The sequence below is a fragment of the Scyliorhinus canicula genome, chromosome 5 (assembly GCF_902713615.1).
Source record: "Scyliorhinus canicula chromosome 5, sScyCan1.1, whole genome shotgun sequence".
Lineage (NCBI taxonomy): Eukaryota > Metazoa > Chordata > Chondrichthyes > Carcharhiniformes > Scyliorhinidae > Scyliorhinus > Scyliorhinus canicula.
In genome coordinates, this window is record NC_052150.1 from 72,810,111 (window position 1) to 72,828,018 (window position 17,908).

The window sequence follows — 17,908 nt, forward strand, 5'->3', positions numbered from 1 at the left end:
GTTCTGGACATGCCACAGGCTTGTTGGGTTCTGGACAGCCTTCTTCAAGGCAATGTCCAAGGTTTTGGGGGTAAGGGTGGAGCCGTGCCCAAACGTGGCAGTGTTCAGGCTACCTGACCGGCCAGAACTCTTTGTGGGGAGGGGCGGTGATCAGCAGCACCATCGAAAGCTGCAGACTGGTTGACAGACCTGTCAGAATTTGTCCAACTTGAGAAAATCACATTTGCCATCCGGGGGTCGGAAGCCATCCACCAACCTTTTCCAGGACCTGTTTATACCCAAGAGCCAAAAGAGCAGAGGGGAGTTGGGGGGGGGGGGGGGGGGGGGGGGGGGGACCACAACCACCAATGAAAGGGAGGAAGGAGGAGAGGGGTTGGAGAAAATAAGGAAACATATACGCCGACCAAATCCTATGTTGGGAACGGCGTGGGGAGGAGGCACCACCTCTCCAATAGAACATTTGTAAATGTGTGCAGTAGATTAGGGTTGGTTTATCACTATGTAATATACTTGTCACTATACAACCTTGCTATGTATGCAAACAAAAAAACAATATTAAAAAATTCTAAAAAGGAAATGTGACACCATCCTACACAAAGTTGCCAGGTTGATCAGCATTCCATTTTTTTCTTTAAATATTCACTTCCTCCACCATCGGCGCACAGTGACAGCAGTGTATACCATCTACAAGATGCAATGCACAAATCACCAAGGCTTTTTTGATTGCACTTTCCAAATTTGTAACCTCTACCACCTGTTAGAACAAGGGCAACAGATGCATGGGAACACCAGCAAATTCCCTCCAAGTCACTCAGCATCCTAACTAAGAACTATCCAGCCATTCATTTACTGTTGCTGCATCAAAACCTTAGAACTCCTGACCTAACAGCATTCTGGGCATACCTACACCACATGGGCTGTAACAGTTCAAGGCGGCAGCACCCCCTGACTCCCTCATGTTCTCAAGGGCAATTAGCCAGTGACATTTACATCCCAAGATGGAATTACAAAAAAAGGGTGAAGTTTGAAAGGTGTTTAAGAGATTTTGATGAGCTTCATTCAATGCATCTTACAGACTGTGCACGGGTGGAGGGAAAGAATGTTTAAGATCGTGGATGCGGCATCAGTCAAGCAGCTGCTTTTTCCGGTGTCAAGCATCTTGAATGTCATTGCCACTGCATTCATTCAGACAAGTGGAGCATATTCCAACACACTCCTGACTTGTGCCTTGCAGATGTTGGCAGGCCTGAGGGAGTCAGGGGGTGGAATATTCCCAATATATATAATATACAAAATAACATTTTCAGCAAGAAAATTGGTGGGATTCCCACCGGCCGGTGCAGCTCGATCCAGACTGCAAACGTCAGGCACTTTGAAAACTTTTCTTTCCCCCACATGAAAAACACCGTGCCTGAGACGCCCGCCCCGGAGGTTATCTGGGCACTTCAATGAAGCTGCATTTAAACGGCTCCATAGAACTTGATCTGATTCAAGCCAGGAGGATGGCAGCTAGGAAATCAGCTTTCAGATTTACAAAGGGGGCCCACAGCCATTTGCTGGATGTTATTAAGGAGAGGGGCGCCATAATATACCCTCAGGCTTGCAGCAGGCCCTCCAACAAGGTCACAAATCTCACCAGGGAAACCTTGGCAGCATTGGTCAGTGTCAGAAGCACTGTGTAATGTAGGAAAAAGATGAATGGCCTACTACGATCAGCAGGGATAATTGCTTCAGGTCTCCTCTTGGCACTCTACTCTTCCATCACCTGCTGGAATATCACCTGAGACCCACATGCCACCATCTCGAAAGTCCCAGCACCCAACCTCCCAGCAGCATCCTCAAACCACCCTGGCATTTCTCATCAGACCCCTCCCTGCTTAGGTGTAGTGCCCATACATGCCAGTTGCCATCGACCTCTGACCTGCCAGGCGTCTGGCTCACACCATTCCCATTTTTTATTCTGTCGGAGAAGATCATCTGTAACCACCGAGAGTGAAAGAAAATAGGCAGAGAGATGCCCTGAGCTGAGGAGCCTGACTCCATGCAAGTTGAGGGCCATGGAACTCAGTGGGGAGGAGCAGGAGCAGGTCTGTGCTGAGAATGAGGTGAATCTTTGAGAGAAAATTGAGGAGCCACTGCACATTCATCCAAATACCAGTCTCAAGTGAGTTCTTGACTAGGCCTTATATTAAAACTATGTCCCTTGCCCAGCAGGAACATCAATCGATGAGCCTGGTCTGTCTACAAGCAGTGTCTCTCCGCCCATCTTAGACATCAGCTCAAAAGAGAACTTGGAGGAGGAAACAAATGATGCGTCACAGGCATCATTTGTATCACCCATCATTGCAGATACACACACTTTGGTGGGCGAACATAGCAAGCACGCGTCTGGGTCATTATCTGGTGAGCACCACACTGCTTCTGATGCACATCAGGTGGAGGTAGGAACATCCCAGCGATTGGACAATTGGAGGTCTGCTGGATCCCAGTCAGGGACCGTGCCTCTGGACACTTACCTCCCTCATCTGTTTGAGATGGAAAAGCAGTGCCCGGAATACCAGAAGGGGTTGTCAGCAACATTCCTACGACTGCAAGGCTGAATGGAGAAGTCCCACAGCCTTCTGTCACAGGAGATTTTGCCAATGGTGCATGGCACTGCAAAGGTAGCGTCCGTGCTGCGCATGCAATAGACAATATAGGGCTTACCATTGGGGCATTGCTGAGGCTGTGGCTGCTGGAGGAATTGTTGACAAGGATACCTGCATGCCTATTCCTCCTTTCATCCCATTTATCCCTCATTCTACAATATCTTCTGACTCATAAGCTCAAAATGGCATTAGCAGGCACAAGACAAGTTGTCTTGTGCCTGTTCTGAGAAGTCACAGCATTAAAGGAAGTTAAAACATTCCAACCTGAATTTTTGTTCTGCATCAGGAACATTCATGGTTCTGTGAAACCAATTACTGTAAAACTAACCTGGAAATTCCAGTTTTTGTTCCAGGAGCGGGGTGCAATGGGAGTCAGGCACATCCCCACACCATCCATTCCAGATACAGTTTGGAGGTACCTCAGAAGCTGCTGGCTTTGGAGATGAGCTGGGTGAAAGGTTAGCCTCGGTGATCTGGCATTTTGTCACATTTGCAAACAAAACCCAACAACAACAAAAAAACCCTCTTGCCCTCACCCGCCACACAATCCCCATACCCCATTCATGCCAACCCAAGGCATCTCATGTCCCCATCCACACCATATAGCTCCTCATACCCTCCATGTCAATATATGCCCCCACCCAATCTCCCCATGCTTTTTACAGATCCTATGCTAACCTATGCCCCTCTGCCAACTCCCCCCCAACACCTCATACCTTCAATGCTCATCCATTTTCCATGTCCATTTATGGCCCTTATGACAGCTTAGTGACAACTCATGCCAACCTATTTCTCCCACCCACACCTTTTTCCCTTACATGCTCCATGTCAACTCCTAGTATCCACCATGGACAAACCTCAGGACCCATGCTGAGGGGAAATAAAAAAAGGTTCTAAATGTCTATTCATAAATCTGCAATTAAAAAAACTATATTGATTAGAAAAAAAATAATTACTGTAATTAAATAATCACTGTAATTAATTTTATGGCAGCATGGTAGCACAGTGGTGGCAGCATGGTAGCACAGTGGTGGCAGCATGGTAGCACAGTGGTGATGGCATGGTAGCACAGTGGTGATGGAATGGTAGCACAGTGGTGGCAGCATGGTAGCACAGTGGTGGCAGCATGGTAGCACAGTGGTGGCAGCATGGTAGCACAGTGGTGGCAGCATGGTAGCACAGTGGTGGCAGCATGGTAGCGGCAGCATGGTAGCACAGTGGTGGCAGCATGGTAGCACAGTGGTGGCAGCATGGTAGCACAGTGGTGGCAGCATGGTAGCACAGTGGTGATGGCATGGTAGCACAGTGGTGGCAGCATGGTAGCACAGTGGTGGCAGCATGGTAGCACAGTGGTGGCAGCATGGTAGCACAGTGGTGATGGCATGGTAGCACAGTGGTGGCAGCATGGTAGCACAGTGGTGGCAGCATGGTAGCACAGTGGTGACGGCATGGTAGCACAGTGGTGGCAGCATGGTAGCACAGTGGTGACGGCATGGTAGCACAGTGGCGACGGCATGGTAGCACAGTGGTGGCAGCATGGTAGCACAGTGGTGGCAGCATGGTAGCACAGTGGTGGCAGCATGGTAGCACAGTGGTGGCAGCATGGTAGCACAGTGGTGGCAGCATGGTAGCACAGTGGTGGCAGCATGGTAGCACAGTGGTGACGGCATGGTAGCACAGTGGTGACGGCATGGTAGCACAGTGGTTAGCACAGCGCCAGGGACCTGGGTTTGATTCCCGGCTTGGGTCACTGTCTGTGCAGAGTCTGCACGTTCTCCTGTGTCTGCGTGGGTTTCCTCCGGGTGTTCCAGTTTCCTCCCACAAGTCTCGAAAGACGTGCTGTTAGGTGAATTGGAAATTCTGAATTCTCCCTCTGTGTACCCGAACAGGAGTCTGGCGACTAGGGGAATTTCACAATCATTGCAGTGTTAATGTAAGCCTATTTGTGACACTAATAAAGATTATTATTATGAATTCCTTTGATTACTTAACCCCTTATAATCACAAGCATTTGCATTCACAGTCCATAGCAAAGACAATCAAAACATTTGAATCATAGAATTCACAGTGCAGGAAAAAAAAATTGTTTATTGTCACAAGTAGGCTTCAAATGAAGTTACTGTGAAAAGCCCCTAGTCGCCAGATTCCAGTGGCTGTTCGGGGAGGCTTGTATGGAAAGGAGGCCATTCGGCCCATCGAGTCTGCACCGAGCCTTGGAAAGAGCACCCTACTTAAGCCCACACCTCCAACCTATCCCTGTAACCCAGTAACCCCACCTAATCTCTTGGACACCAAGGACAATTTAGCACGGCCAATCCACCTAACCTGCACATTTTTGGACTGTGGGAGGAAACCAGAACACCCGGAAGAAACCCACGCAGACATGGGGAGGAAGTGCAAACTCCACACAGTCATCGAGGCCGGAATTTAACCTGGGTCTCTGGAGCTGTGAGGCAGCAGTGCTAACCACTGTGCCACCATGCCGGACTGTCAATCAGACTGCGAACCAACAGGCAGATAATGATGGGTTATGAAATCAGTTATGCAGCACAAATCCTACAATGATAACCACCGGATTTATGCCTACAATGAGGGAAATAGCAAGTGCTTATTTTTTCCCTTTACAGTTCCAATGAGTTTTCCTACTTTTTGCACATATTCATGTCTACTTTTAACAATCCCAAAGGGCACGCGACCTCTGTAGCAAAGCTAATGTATGATCTTGCCCTACAACGAGTTGACATCTCCACACTATCTTTCCCTCATCATCCCACCAACCCTAGCTACTATTTACTAGATCCCTCCTTTATCCTAGGTTCTATAATACAAGCAGTGTCAGCTTCTGAGCTGATATCTCTACCGTCACTATTTCTTCCGCTTCTTTCCCTGATCGCAAAGGATCTAGTTTTTGGGTATCTAAACTAAAAAGGGTCAAGGCTCGGTTTGTGGTGAGGGAAGAGGAGAAAGTAAGAAGTGCTTGCTTACACCATTTTCAGCTTATGAATCAGAAGAGATTGTGCAATGAGGGATAAGTGGGATGAAAGGAGGAATAGGTATGCAGGTATCCTCAACAATTCCTCCAGCAGCCACAGCCTCAGCAATGCTCCTTCTCATGATGGTAAGCTCGATATTGTCCATTGCATGTGTACTTCCCACCTCCAGTTCTTACCAACTGCCTGCTGTTATGTGCCAACGTCTCGTGCACGAAAGAGGGAAGTAAACGATTAAGATATTTAGATCAAATGGCTGGCATGATTGAATGGTATACGTGTGTTCTAAATTGTGGGATTGAGTCTTACAACAGTGCTAAGTGTGTGACAGTAAGATAAATTCTATGAATTGTAAGATTAAGTCCTGATCACAAAGAGAGGAGTAATGAGCAATGAGACAGATAACTGAGCAATTAAAGATAAATTGACTCAACTTTACAACTTGTGTCAGATCATCAAACGTCTCCGCGAGCTGCATTAATGCTCTTGGAGCGACACTCTTGACTTGATCTCTGTCACCATCTCTTCTGCCTCCCTCCTGAGAATGTGTCTGGGGGCCTCCTGACTCTTGGATCCTGAATGTCTCTCTTTCTTTTCACCTGTTCCACCAGGACCTTGGTCTCACTCTCACTCAAACTCGGTTCAAAGTATCTCAGGCCAGATTATCTTTTCAAAAAATTCCCTCCACTTTGTGCAGGCACAGTGCGTCTCTCCTTTAAGAGGTGCAAGCTGCCTTTTGGTAGCACCAGCCACTTGTGATATTGGGTCTTCTGTTGATGTGTGTAACTGGTGAACAGCACGGGTAGTAATAACAGCCCATAGAAACCATGCAAAAGAACAGGCATCACCAATTTAACGTGCTACCTGCAAAATTATTAGTGGGCAGGATGTTTTGATGGTTGAGCTCCACCCTCTTCCCCAGCCCCAAATGCCACCAGCCAGCCTCACAATTAAAGTGGAAATGAAGCCATTAACTGTCCGCTTAAGGGCCTCAGTTTGGGCCAAGGAGTACGGATCATCTTAGGCCTCACCTGTCCCACGTAAAACTATGGAGAGGTCAAGGAGATGGGAGGGTGGTGGGAAGCCACCCAGAAGAATTTAACAGGCGCCCCCCTCGCCCGGCGTGCAAACCCACCGGTGGGGCGCCGTAAATTCTGCCCAATGGATGTGGTTCAGGCAAGTACATTCCACACAACAACGTGTATTTATACAGTGCCTCAGTGTAGTCAAACATTTCAAAGAACTTCAAGGGATGTTATAATGCAAGACTAAATGTCAGGCCACATAAGGAGATATCAGGGCCGTTGACCAAAAGCTTGGCTGAAGAGGTAGATTTCAAGAAGTGTCCATCGGGAGGTCAGAGGAGAGAACCTGAGAGATTTAGGAAGATAATTCCAGAACGTGGGGCTTAGGTAACAGAACAAATGGCCATGAATGATGGAGTGCTTACTTTGAGGATGTTCAAGAGGCGTGACTTAGAGGGGCACAGATATCTGGAAAGTCGGAGCGGCTGGAGGAGACAGGTTATGAGGGGGATTTGAAAGAAAAGATGATCATTTTAAAATCAAGATTTTATTTGACTGGGAGCCACTGTAGGTCAGCAAGGATAGAGGTGATAGATCAACAGGACGTGGTGCGAGTGAGGATATAGGCAGCAAGGTTTTGGATGACCTCAAGTTTACTGTGGGTAGAATGTGGGAGTCTGGCCAGGAATGTATTAGATAAGTCATGCCTGAAGGTAATAAAGGCATGGGTAACGGTTTCAGCCGCAGGTGAGCTGAGACAAAGACAAAGTTGGCTTTCATTTTTGGAAGTTTGACAATTTCTTTATTACCGTACTTGTTTTTCGAGAAAGCTTTGAAAGCAAAGGAAATTAGCCCTTTCACAACTATCATGTTGTATCTTGATTAACTCGATGGGTATTATTTGTCATTGATATTAAAAACATACAAAAGTAAATAGCTGATACACCTACTAATCGTGAAGTAAACAAAATAGTACAAGATCGCAACTTAAACAGAACAACCATACCTGTTTTTCAGTTAGAATGACTCTCCCAAGTAACTGGTCCTCCAGACCTTTCATAGTGACTGTAAAGTCAATAATGGAGGTTCGAGCACTAATCTCAGGGGTGTATGCTGGGTTGGGAAGCTTAGTGGTAATGTAGAGTCTGAATCCATTCATTATATCAACCTCTTTATCACCCACCTTCACCTGTTGAGAGAGATTTCATAAATAAATAGGTTTTAACAGAAAGACTTGATTGCATAACAAGCAAAGATTCAGGTCAACAGGTCCTCTGCCATTTTTTCTTGTACCTGGGAAACAGAATGCCAATTCTTCAAGTGCAGGTGCACCATATTTTCAACCTGCCCGCAAGACTCTCACAGACCCTCTGCTCCACATTTGTTGCCCAATGAGCGAACTGCAGGAGAGAATGAGGCAGTGGACTACAAAATGTGAACCTGAATTCCCCTCCCACTGACCATGCAGGAGCTGTTCCTTCACTACTAACGCATGCAAGAGACCCAAACCCATGTCCCTCTTCACCCAGTTGCTGCTTTTCTGTGACAGCCAAGAAGTTGTAGGAATGGCCAGACCATAAGTGGAAGAAAAGGCACTGGCAAACATCTTCACTCTCTCCAAATCATCACAATGGCTTGCCGAAAGAAGGCTTTTGACAAGTAAGACTGGTGCACTGTAACCTCTTAAATGCTTTATGGATGTCTGTATTAATAGTTGCAGTGCACCATCATCTGTATTCTCTCAAGGCCACTGCAAGCTCACCTTTTCTGGTAGAAACCCTGACAGGAGGTTGCCATGGATGAATAATGGCCAACAGTCCAGGAAACTGGGGTGGCGTCATGGCAGAGTTAGGGTAATGAATGGAAGTTCCATGGGGAAGGATTGGTAAAAATGAGCATATATGTTAAAATTCTTTTTTGTGTGGGAGTTTGCTCAAGTAATTACAAAATCAATGGGGATCCAGTCTCTGCCCATCCCTATAAGGAATCCAAGTATGTGAAGACATGTTTGAGGTGAGGATTCCTTAGTTAGAAGTTTCTGGTCTATGGCCATCAGTTGCAACAGGTATAGCACAGATCTCACTCAGCATACCAAGTCGATATCCGACTCTCTGGCCTATGACTCTAAGATCTACCTGTGGATCCAGGCTGGGTTGGAACCAGAGTTATTGAAGCAGTTACAGGCACAGAAAGGCTTTGAAGATCATCAACTTCTTAGATGTCGTCAGAAACCAAAGTCTGCACAACAAGACAATCGGGACTAGAATCAGGAGAGAGGAGGCAGCTACATGGTTCTTTCCATCTACTGGGGGCAACAGGGTTTCACGACCACTTTAAACATGCTGGTTTCTGGAAGCAGTGGTAAGTGAAGCAGAGAAAGAAGTCACTTAGCAATCCAAGCACTAACCCTCCCACTATTTGCATGTCCCAGATGGAGAAGGAGCAGTCAATAGTGGCCATTCCAAGGGTGGGATCAAAGTATTTGTGGTCGAGGCAGTGATAGGGGACGGGTAGGCCTCCCTACATGTTATTTTATTCACGCTTTGCTGCTATTGCAAAATAAATGCCTGACCATTATCCAAAATAATGATCAGACCTGGCCCTTTGTAAAGAATACTTATTGTCGTGAAATGTTTATGTATATGGGATAAATAATTAGGGCAGCTATGCAATCCACCTTTTGTTTTATTTATTCTTACTCAAAACATGTAAGATTGAGAGAATTCAAACAAGGAAAAAAAGAGTACCAGCGGCAAATACAACTTCCTGTTCTATAAATGGATGTGTTGTGCATCTTGCAATGAAGACACTTTGCTTCTGTAACTTTGTAGTAAAACCTTTAGAGATTACGATAAAGTAAATTATACTTTAATGTTAGCAAAGTCACATTTGGTCACATTCTAATTCAATGTTGTGAAGCAACAAGAGCGATAATTTAATTTTAAATGTGGTTAATAATAATTGGTGTGCAGCAATAGATTTGAAAACCTAGCCAATGTTATATCGTGTTTTTAAATCTTGAGTGGCTCTCACTTAGATGACTACTCATTCAGAATTTTCTAACTTTAGATATTTACCTACATGAAAATACATTCAATTTAAATTCACAGTTTCAGATATGTCAAATTGCAGTCTTCAAATTTCATTTCATTGTTATCATTAAATACTCTCTTAAGAGGGAATACTGACACAGATGCTATTAAAAAAACAGTAAGAAGTCTTACAACACCAGGTTAAAGTCCAACATGTTTGTTTCAAACACCAGCTTTCAGAGCACTGCACCTTCCTCAGGTAAATCCGAAAACTAGTGTTTGAAACAAACATGTTGGACTTTAACCTGGTGTTGTAAGACTTCTTACTGTGCTCATCCCAGTCCAACACCGGCATCTCCACAGCATTACAAAAAACACTTAGTGAGTGTGCTCTGCCTTTAGGCTTTATACTTCATTTGATTACAAAGATAGAACAGCTTTTATTTACTTTTTAATGCCTTGCAATTTAATTAGCTCAAGTCTACTTTTCTCAGTGAAGTGGTATTCAATATTACTGTTGTGACTAAAATAGCTTATTTCTATATATATACCAAAGCTTTCTAAATTTGAGTCCCCGAAGCTTGAAAGGGAATGTGAGTGGATCACAAGGATGTAAGGTATTTCCAGATTTTAGAATCCATAAAATCCTTATAGTGCAGAAGGAGGCCATTCAGCCCATCGAGTCGGCACCAACCCTCTGAAAGAGTACCCTACCTCGGCCCACTCCCCTGCAACCCTGCTCGACACGCATATCTTTGGACACTAAGCGGGAATTTAGCATGGCCAATGTACCTAACCTGCACTTCTTTGGACTGTAGGAGGAAACCAGAGCACCCGTTGGAGACGCAAACAGACATGCAGAAAATGTACAAATGCCACACAGTTACCTAAGGCTGGAATTGAACACGGGTTCCTGGTGCTGAGAGGCAGCAGTGCTAACCACAGTGCCACCGTGCCGTGGATTGTCTCGAGTCAGATATCCCTAATTTTCTCCTCCCGTGTATATAAATAATAGCATTGGGTACAATTTTGCTGAGATACTAGTGTGGGAGCGGGTGCAGGGGTCTTGTCTGCTAGTTGGAGAGGTGGTGAGAGACTTGAACAGCTTTGGGAAGGCCTGCCAAACCACATACCAATCAGGCTGTCACAAGGCCAGATCAGGGCCCATTTTGGAATCAAGACCAAGGAGGTGAAAGTCATGCCTACCAAGAGCTGCCAGCCAATCAGAGGCCAGCAGCTCTTGTGCTCAGCTGCGCCACTTGGAAGGCCATGGCTGCTGCTGAAAGGACAGCGACTGGGGTCACAAAACCATGGTGTAATCCAGGCTGGGGGGTGGGGAAAGAGTACAGGAAAGCTAAGAAAAAGATGGTGTCTCTCACATCCTCAAGATGTTCCAATGTAATTGACAGCCAATGGATCATTATTGCAGTGTAATTACCTAATAAGCAAATACAGGATGCAATATGCACACTAACTGAACCCACAAACAACAATGAGATAAATGATCAGAGAATCAGTTTTTAGTATTGTTGATTGAGGTATAAATGTTCACCCGGACACAATGAGAACTTCCCTGCTCTGCAATGGTGCTTTTTGTCAACCTGAACAAGCAAACTTTGTTTACTGTCTCATACCAATGACAGCACCTCGACAGTACAGCCTTCCCTTGGTACTGCTGATCTTTCACAACACACCTGACCACAGTACAGCTTGTCATATCTGAGGCTTTGCCTCACTACTAAATGTTCACCAGTTCCACCTACCCCATTAGCATTCTCTACAGTTGATCAATGATAGGGCTGATGCCTCCCCAGGGTAATGGCTTTTCTTTTAACACTTCTTCTGGACCAAAAATGGCTTTTCTTTCAGCATTCCTTGTGGACCAAGAGTGAAGAAATACTCCATGATCTTTTAAGAAAGCTTTCAGATTTCCCCAGCCCAGATTGTCAGCCTTCCTGATCCCCTCGCCCTATCATCAACAGCCTCCTCTATTTCTCAATTGACAGCATCAGCCCCAGACCTCTCAATATACATCTTTCTCCCAACCTAATGCTCACCGCTCACAGTTGATGGGCGGGATTCTCTGTTCCCCAACAGCGATTTCGTAATCAGCGATCGGGCAGAGAATCCCTTTTTACGATGGGATCGAGGGCGGCGCCTGTTTCCGCAGGCTCCGCTGCCTCCAAAACGGCGTCATCGAGGAGCATGACGCACGCCGTTAGGACGGTCTCAGGACGTCACGTGAAGGCCTTTCCCCGATGCTCCGCCCCCGATGAGGCGAATTCCCGACCGCGCGGTTGACTCATGGTCTCAGCAGTCGGGAACCCGGTGTGGCAGCTGCGGACTGTGTCCAGCGCCGCCACAGTCGGGCAGGAGCCGTGCTGCTGGCCGGTGGGGGAGGGTTCGGCGAGGGCTGGGGGGACTGGTGGGGGGTGGCCAGGGCGTGTCCAGGTGGGCACAAATGGCAGGTCGGGTTTGCGCACGTCAGCCGCCGTGTTGTACGGCACTACCGTTGCAGGTCGTTGACGTGCGCATGCGCGGCCACAAACCCGGCAATTCTCCGGCCTTTTTTGTCGTGGCGTAGCCGCTAACCACTCACTGGTCGGAGGATCGATGCTGGGGCGCCACCCATTTCTTTGACGTAAAATGCCACGGATCCTCTGGACATTGCCTGAAAATCGGAGAATCCAGCCCGATGTTCCTTTCCCAGACTAGTCTCCTGTCAGTAGTTTTCCATACTGCCCACTGGACAACAATGTTCCCTTTAAAATGTAATGGCTGTGCACATGCCTTTTTCCTGTAAGCATCTCTTTAAAACAATTCCCATATATGCACAAACATGTTATTGATCCACACCAAGTCCTGCTTGGTGCCTGTCAGGTTGCTGCACCGCCGTGCACCAGTGCAGTTTAGTGAAAACATTGAAGGCCAGGCTGTCCATTTGACTCTGGGTGCTGGATGGGAAGGAGCAGAATAATGTGCCAATGTAGCCATGCCATTAAAATTGTTACTGCGAGGTTCTTTAGATGACATCAGCTTCCCCTGTCACCCCTTGGCTGTTACACATAAGGAGTATTTTGGGTTCTGGGTGTGGGAGGCATTAACTGGGCAGGTTGTGCATCTTCTATAGTTACATGCAGAAGTGCGAGGGAACAGCACCTGAAAGTGGGCATCTGGAAGAATGACAAGAATATGAATATGTTTAGCTATCTACCACAAAATTCCAAATTTCGGCCAGACAGTAATGTTGACCTGAGTGAGAAACTCAATTCTGACTGCATATTTTCTGCCATTTAGTTGTATCCAAACCCTGGCATTGTGCTCCATGAGTATCACTTTACCTTGTACATGGAACCTGTTTTGATGAAATTCTTCTCCAAGACATTGTCCAGTGCTGGGTCTAGTTCCTCTCCTACATCTTCAATAAGCAGTGGTCGACCAAGAGATAGGCCATCCTCTAGGTGGTTTCTAAAGTATTTATGATTTAGGGAAGTGATCTGGAAATATGACATCAAAAGCTGCGTTAAACCACACTGCATTCATTTTTTATTTTACATTACCAATTCACAATACGCAGTAGCAAATTTCCATACATTCTTGTTCACCTACAGTTAGGATGCAAATATGTTGCATTCAAAATATTAACTCAAATGTACACAGTGTCATGCTGCATTTGGGACAACAAAAAAATCAAGGGGGTTTATAAAATGGTTTATGGTTTATAAAATTTGTGGTGCACTTGTGGTAGATTATTCTCACAGTAAAATGCTTTAGAACATTTTTGATGGTAAGAATGTTGGCGGCTTTATGTTCTCAGTAAAGGGAAGGGCTGTCAATAGTGCAGATTGCAACACTTCATTATTTGTGTATTTAACTGCTGCACCAAATGCTCCCACTTCAGATATCGTCTTGATCAAATGCATTAATATTGCAGTTCTCAGTACAAGACAGACACCATCATGCTGTAATGCAACAGCACAGGATCAACACGAACTTTAAAAAGTGACACAAAAATTGCAGTGTATGAGTGGCACACACAGTACCATCTGAAGAATTAAAGGAAATTCACACTTGATGGAAATCGGAAATAAAAACAGAAAATGCTGAAAATACACAAAGATGACAGGTTAAAATTTCAATTGGAAACCTTGCATCAGAACTGATGAAGTGGCTTAATGAAAACATCAAACACTTTTCAGATGAATTGGCTGAGTATTTGCATCATTTCTTTTATTGCTACAATGGGTTGAATGTTCTGTCCTTGAATCTGGTCATATTGGAGCAATTGATTGCAGCAAATAAGGTAAATTGTTCAGGGCGCATCACATATCTGTATGGGAGCCTATTCAATTTTCTGTCCATATAAATGGAACAGGCAGAAAATCGGAAGCACTCCCGCAATCCTGCTTGAAATATTCTCATGTGCAGGCTGTGTTCAGGCAATGCAATATACCCAAGCCCTGGAACAGGAAAATTAACCCAGCTTCTTTAAGTTTAATTTTGTTGTAGTCGGAAAAATACAGAAATTCAAACATTTGCTACCTAATTTTCATATGCTTGAGCTTTAGAACGTCACAAATGTGTCATTTTCTCTCATTATAGCAGAGCGAACTTTGACAGCTTTCAGAGGAATGGGTCTTCATGCCTCTAATGTCATAAATTATTGTAACCTCGTTGAAAGACCTTTGCCAATGCCTCTGGCTACTTTAATAGCCAGAGATACTAAATTACATGGCATAAAATAATTCAGACTTCATTTGATATCATGCGGCTGGAGAACAAAAGCAAAGTAAAAATAATGAAGTGAATGAGATGTGATGCTGTGCAAATACACGTGAAGAATGTGACCTTGATCCTACCATCTCACATGATCTCTATTCTCTCGCTTCTTGATCAGTCATCATTATCATTTCCTTATATTGTAAGGGTCTTTCATGTTTATTCCTTTATTTCTCCTTTCTTTATTTTGGCGTAATCATTTTTGATCCATGGATGGTTAATGGACATGTGTCTTTAAGTCAAGCAGCAGAGAGAATGAGGAATTCTAAAGTTACAGGAGAGAACACTCTGCTAGTTTGAACAGGAGCTTCAGACTTTCCTGCACCAGAGAGAGTGATGTGCTGAGACTTGGTTTGAATGATTGGCTGGTGGGCAATGAATTGGCCCAAAAGGCTGTACTCTGTCCGGTAGCAGGTGGTGATTGACTCCTCTCCCAGTGGAATGCTTCTCAGAGACCTGAGGGAGCAGTTGAGTCCGAGACAGAGAAAAATTGTGTTCTCTGCCTCTGCAGAAAGGTTGTGAGTGCTATAGTTCTGAAGCTGCAGATAACCGGAATTAATTAATCTACAGGGGAACCGTTACATGCTGCAAACAAAGATAAGAACCTTCCCCCCCCTCTCTCTCCAGAAAGGCTTTGTGTGCTATATTTCTGAAAATACAGAGACCTGAATGAATCTACAGTAAAACCTCAAACTGAAAGCAAGGTTTGAAGAAGAGTAAGGTGCTAAAAATCACCATTTGAAACAAAGACTCTTTTTTTATTTTACTGATGATTTTTACCCCTTTATTGCCCTGTGTGTGTGTATATATAGAGGATGGAGGGCAGGTTAAAGTAGGGAATTATATGATTGTTAGCCAGCTGTATTTTCTGCATATTTCATTATAGTTCTCGTTATTAATAAAAAGTAATTGCGTTTACATTTACAAACCTGGTGACTGTAATTATTGGGCAGCCAAGGGCCAAAGACTGGATATTTTTCAAAAAATTGTTTGTTAATTCACTTGTGTTGTGACTCCAGGTCAAGTGGGACTGCAATTAACCACGCACTAGCCCAGGATGTCGTAACATCTGTAACTATTGGCTAGCCAGAAAGAACGACGTCATGTATGACACATTTTAATGTGGAGAATCCATTACACACCAACTTCCACAAGTGTCCTGATAGAATGAAACCTTGATCCAATGGCATAGAAACCAAGACAACTGGAAGTTTTATTCTGCTGCAGCCTTCATCCACCAGAACAACCCTCGAGATATTCCAGATGGCGGATCTCCTCCACCTGTCCTGCCATTGAGGACATGTTGCCAGTCCCCCATTTACTAAGTATTTCGAGGATGCCTGAACTGCAACTATCAATCTGAACAATCACTTTCTCATTTCCACCTTGGATGACCTTACAAAACCTTTACTCTCTCCCATGCCAGCTGTTCACTCTAGTATGACCTGCATCTTGTCTAGACTCAAGTCCAAGAGGTGCATCTTTGAAAGGATTGAGTACACAAATAATTTTGCAAATCAGAAATTTCAAAAAACAGCATCTATTGAGAAATGTCAACTCTGGGTGCAATTCAATGGCCACAAATTGAGAACCGCACTAGGATTAAGCAGGGTTAAGCGACGTTTCACTTGCACCTCTTTCAATCTGGTTTATTGCATTCGCTGCTCCCAATGTGGTCTCCTCTATATCGGAGAGAGCAAACGCAGACTGGGTGATCGCTTTGCTGAGCATCTTCGGTCTGTGCGCATTCAGGATCCTGACCTTCCTGTTGCTTTCCATTTTAACAAAAGACCCTGCTCCCATGCCCACATGTCTGTTCTTGGCCTGCTGCAATGTTCCAGTGAAGTGCAACGCAAACTGGAGGAACAACATCTCATCTTCTGGTTAGGCACGCTACAGCTTTCCGGCCTGAACATCGAATTCAACAACTTCAGATGATCAGCCCCACCTCAATCCATTTGTTTTCATTTCATTTTAACTGTCTTTTACCATTTCTTTCTTTCCTGCACCTTTCTCCTCTTTGCTTCCCCCTTCCCCTCAGACCTACAGTTCATCCTCTGATGTTAGTTTCCCTGCTGTTTGACCTTTCACATCTTTTGTCCTCTCTGGGGACTGCCATTAGCACTCTTTCCCCTTGGTATCTGTGGCCATTAGCACCCGGTTTCCCTGGGTTTCTGTGGCAATTACTCATCTTTCATTCTCACTCCACAGTATAAATATTTCCCACTCTCTCTGTCGGTTAGCTTTGACAAAGAGTCATCGGACTTGAAACGTTAGCTCTTTTCTCTCCCCACAGATGCTGCCAGACTTGCTGAGATTTTCCAGCATTTCCCCTTTCGTTTCAGATTCCAGCATCCGCAGTAATTTGCTTTTATCAGATCAACCATGATCTTATTAAATGGCTGAGCAGGCTTAATAGGCCAAATGGCCTATTTCTGCTCCTATTTTTTATGAAAATTTCACCACAGCATTTTCATCAGTTGGTGCAGGGTTATGGGCAATTCCACCGACATTCGTAGCCATGGCCTGCTGTGACTGGGCACCGCTGCGATTTCCAGGTGGCTCTGAGACATGGCCGCCTGTGAAGTGGCAACCCTGTCTTGGGCCTTGGCCAGCGCCTGCAGAGGCTTGTATGGTGAGGGTGGTGTTGGGTTTAGGGTGATGTGGGGGTGAGCGAGTTGTGGGGGTGAAGGTGGTGTTGGGGTGAAAGTGATGTGGGCATGAGGGGGTTGACATACCTGGCATGGGAAACCTTAACTAAGCGTACTCCCATGACTAACCAGGTCCACCGGGCTTCATGGTGGCCCAAGTTGGCACTGCAGAATTTGCCCCTGCTTGTCCCTCCCCCACCCCCCCCATCACCGCACCCTTGACCCCGTTGGTGGCCAGCACCATGGGGGCTTCTGGCCATGCCGCCATCCCTGATGCCAGGGGTACCGTTGGCTGGCACTGTCCTCACCAAGGATATGACCGCGGCTCCCCTAGAGTCTTCTGTGGTTGCTGCCCTGGGTGGGCCGTTGACGGGTGGTGGTGATCGGGCGGAGAATAGCGTGCAAGTGAAAAACCGCGATTTTCACCCGGCTCCGATTTCGACTCTGTGCTCTAGTTGCCTGCTGGCAGAATTAGTGAAGTTTGTACCCTGCACCAGCGGCCCATGTTAAATCGTCATTTACATGGATTTAAGTCCGATTAACTGGTTGGACACTTAATGCTCATCCTCTCCACAATACTCCACCCCTCTTAGGCAGAAATCTCCCGGGTGCAAATTGTTGCAAGTTTTCACAAATGGGGACAGGGCACTATGGCCATTGAGGGGGTGCAAGGAGCAAAATTTGTTAAGCTTGCTGAGGTGGCTGCCTGAGCCAAGATGGGGAAGGACTTGGTGTCAAGTCCGTACAGTCAGGGTGATTACAAGTATACAAGGTCTTTTCACA

The 17,908-nt window shown here is 45.6% G+C and overlaps 1 protein-coding gene across 1 annotated transcript in view; it reads right to left on the minus strand.

Annotated features, from left to right (window-relative positions):
• dnah5 (dynein, axonemal, heavy chain 5) overlaps positions 1-17,908 on the minus strand; it is a 458,053-nt gene that overhangs the window by 76,700 nt on the left and 363,445 nt on the right. The window contains exons 64-65 of the mRNA XM_038797206.1: positions 13,037-13,192; positions 7,670-7,852 (exon numbers count right to left, since the gene is read on the minus strand). Of these exons, the coding sequence (XP_038653134.1) occupies positions 7,670-7,852; positions 13,037-13,192 (339 nt within the window). The remainder of the gene's footprint in view (positions 1-7,669; positions 7,853-13,036; positions 13,193-17,908) is intronic.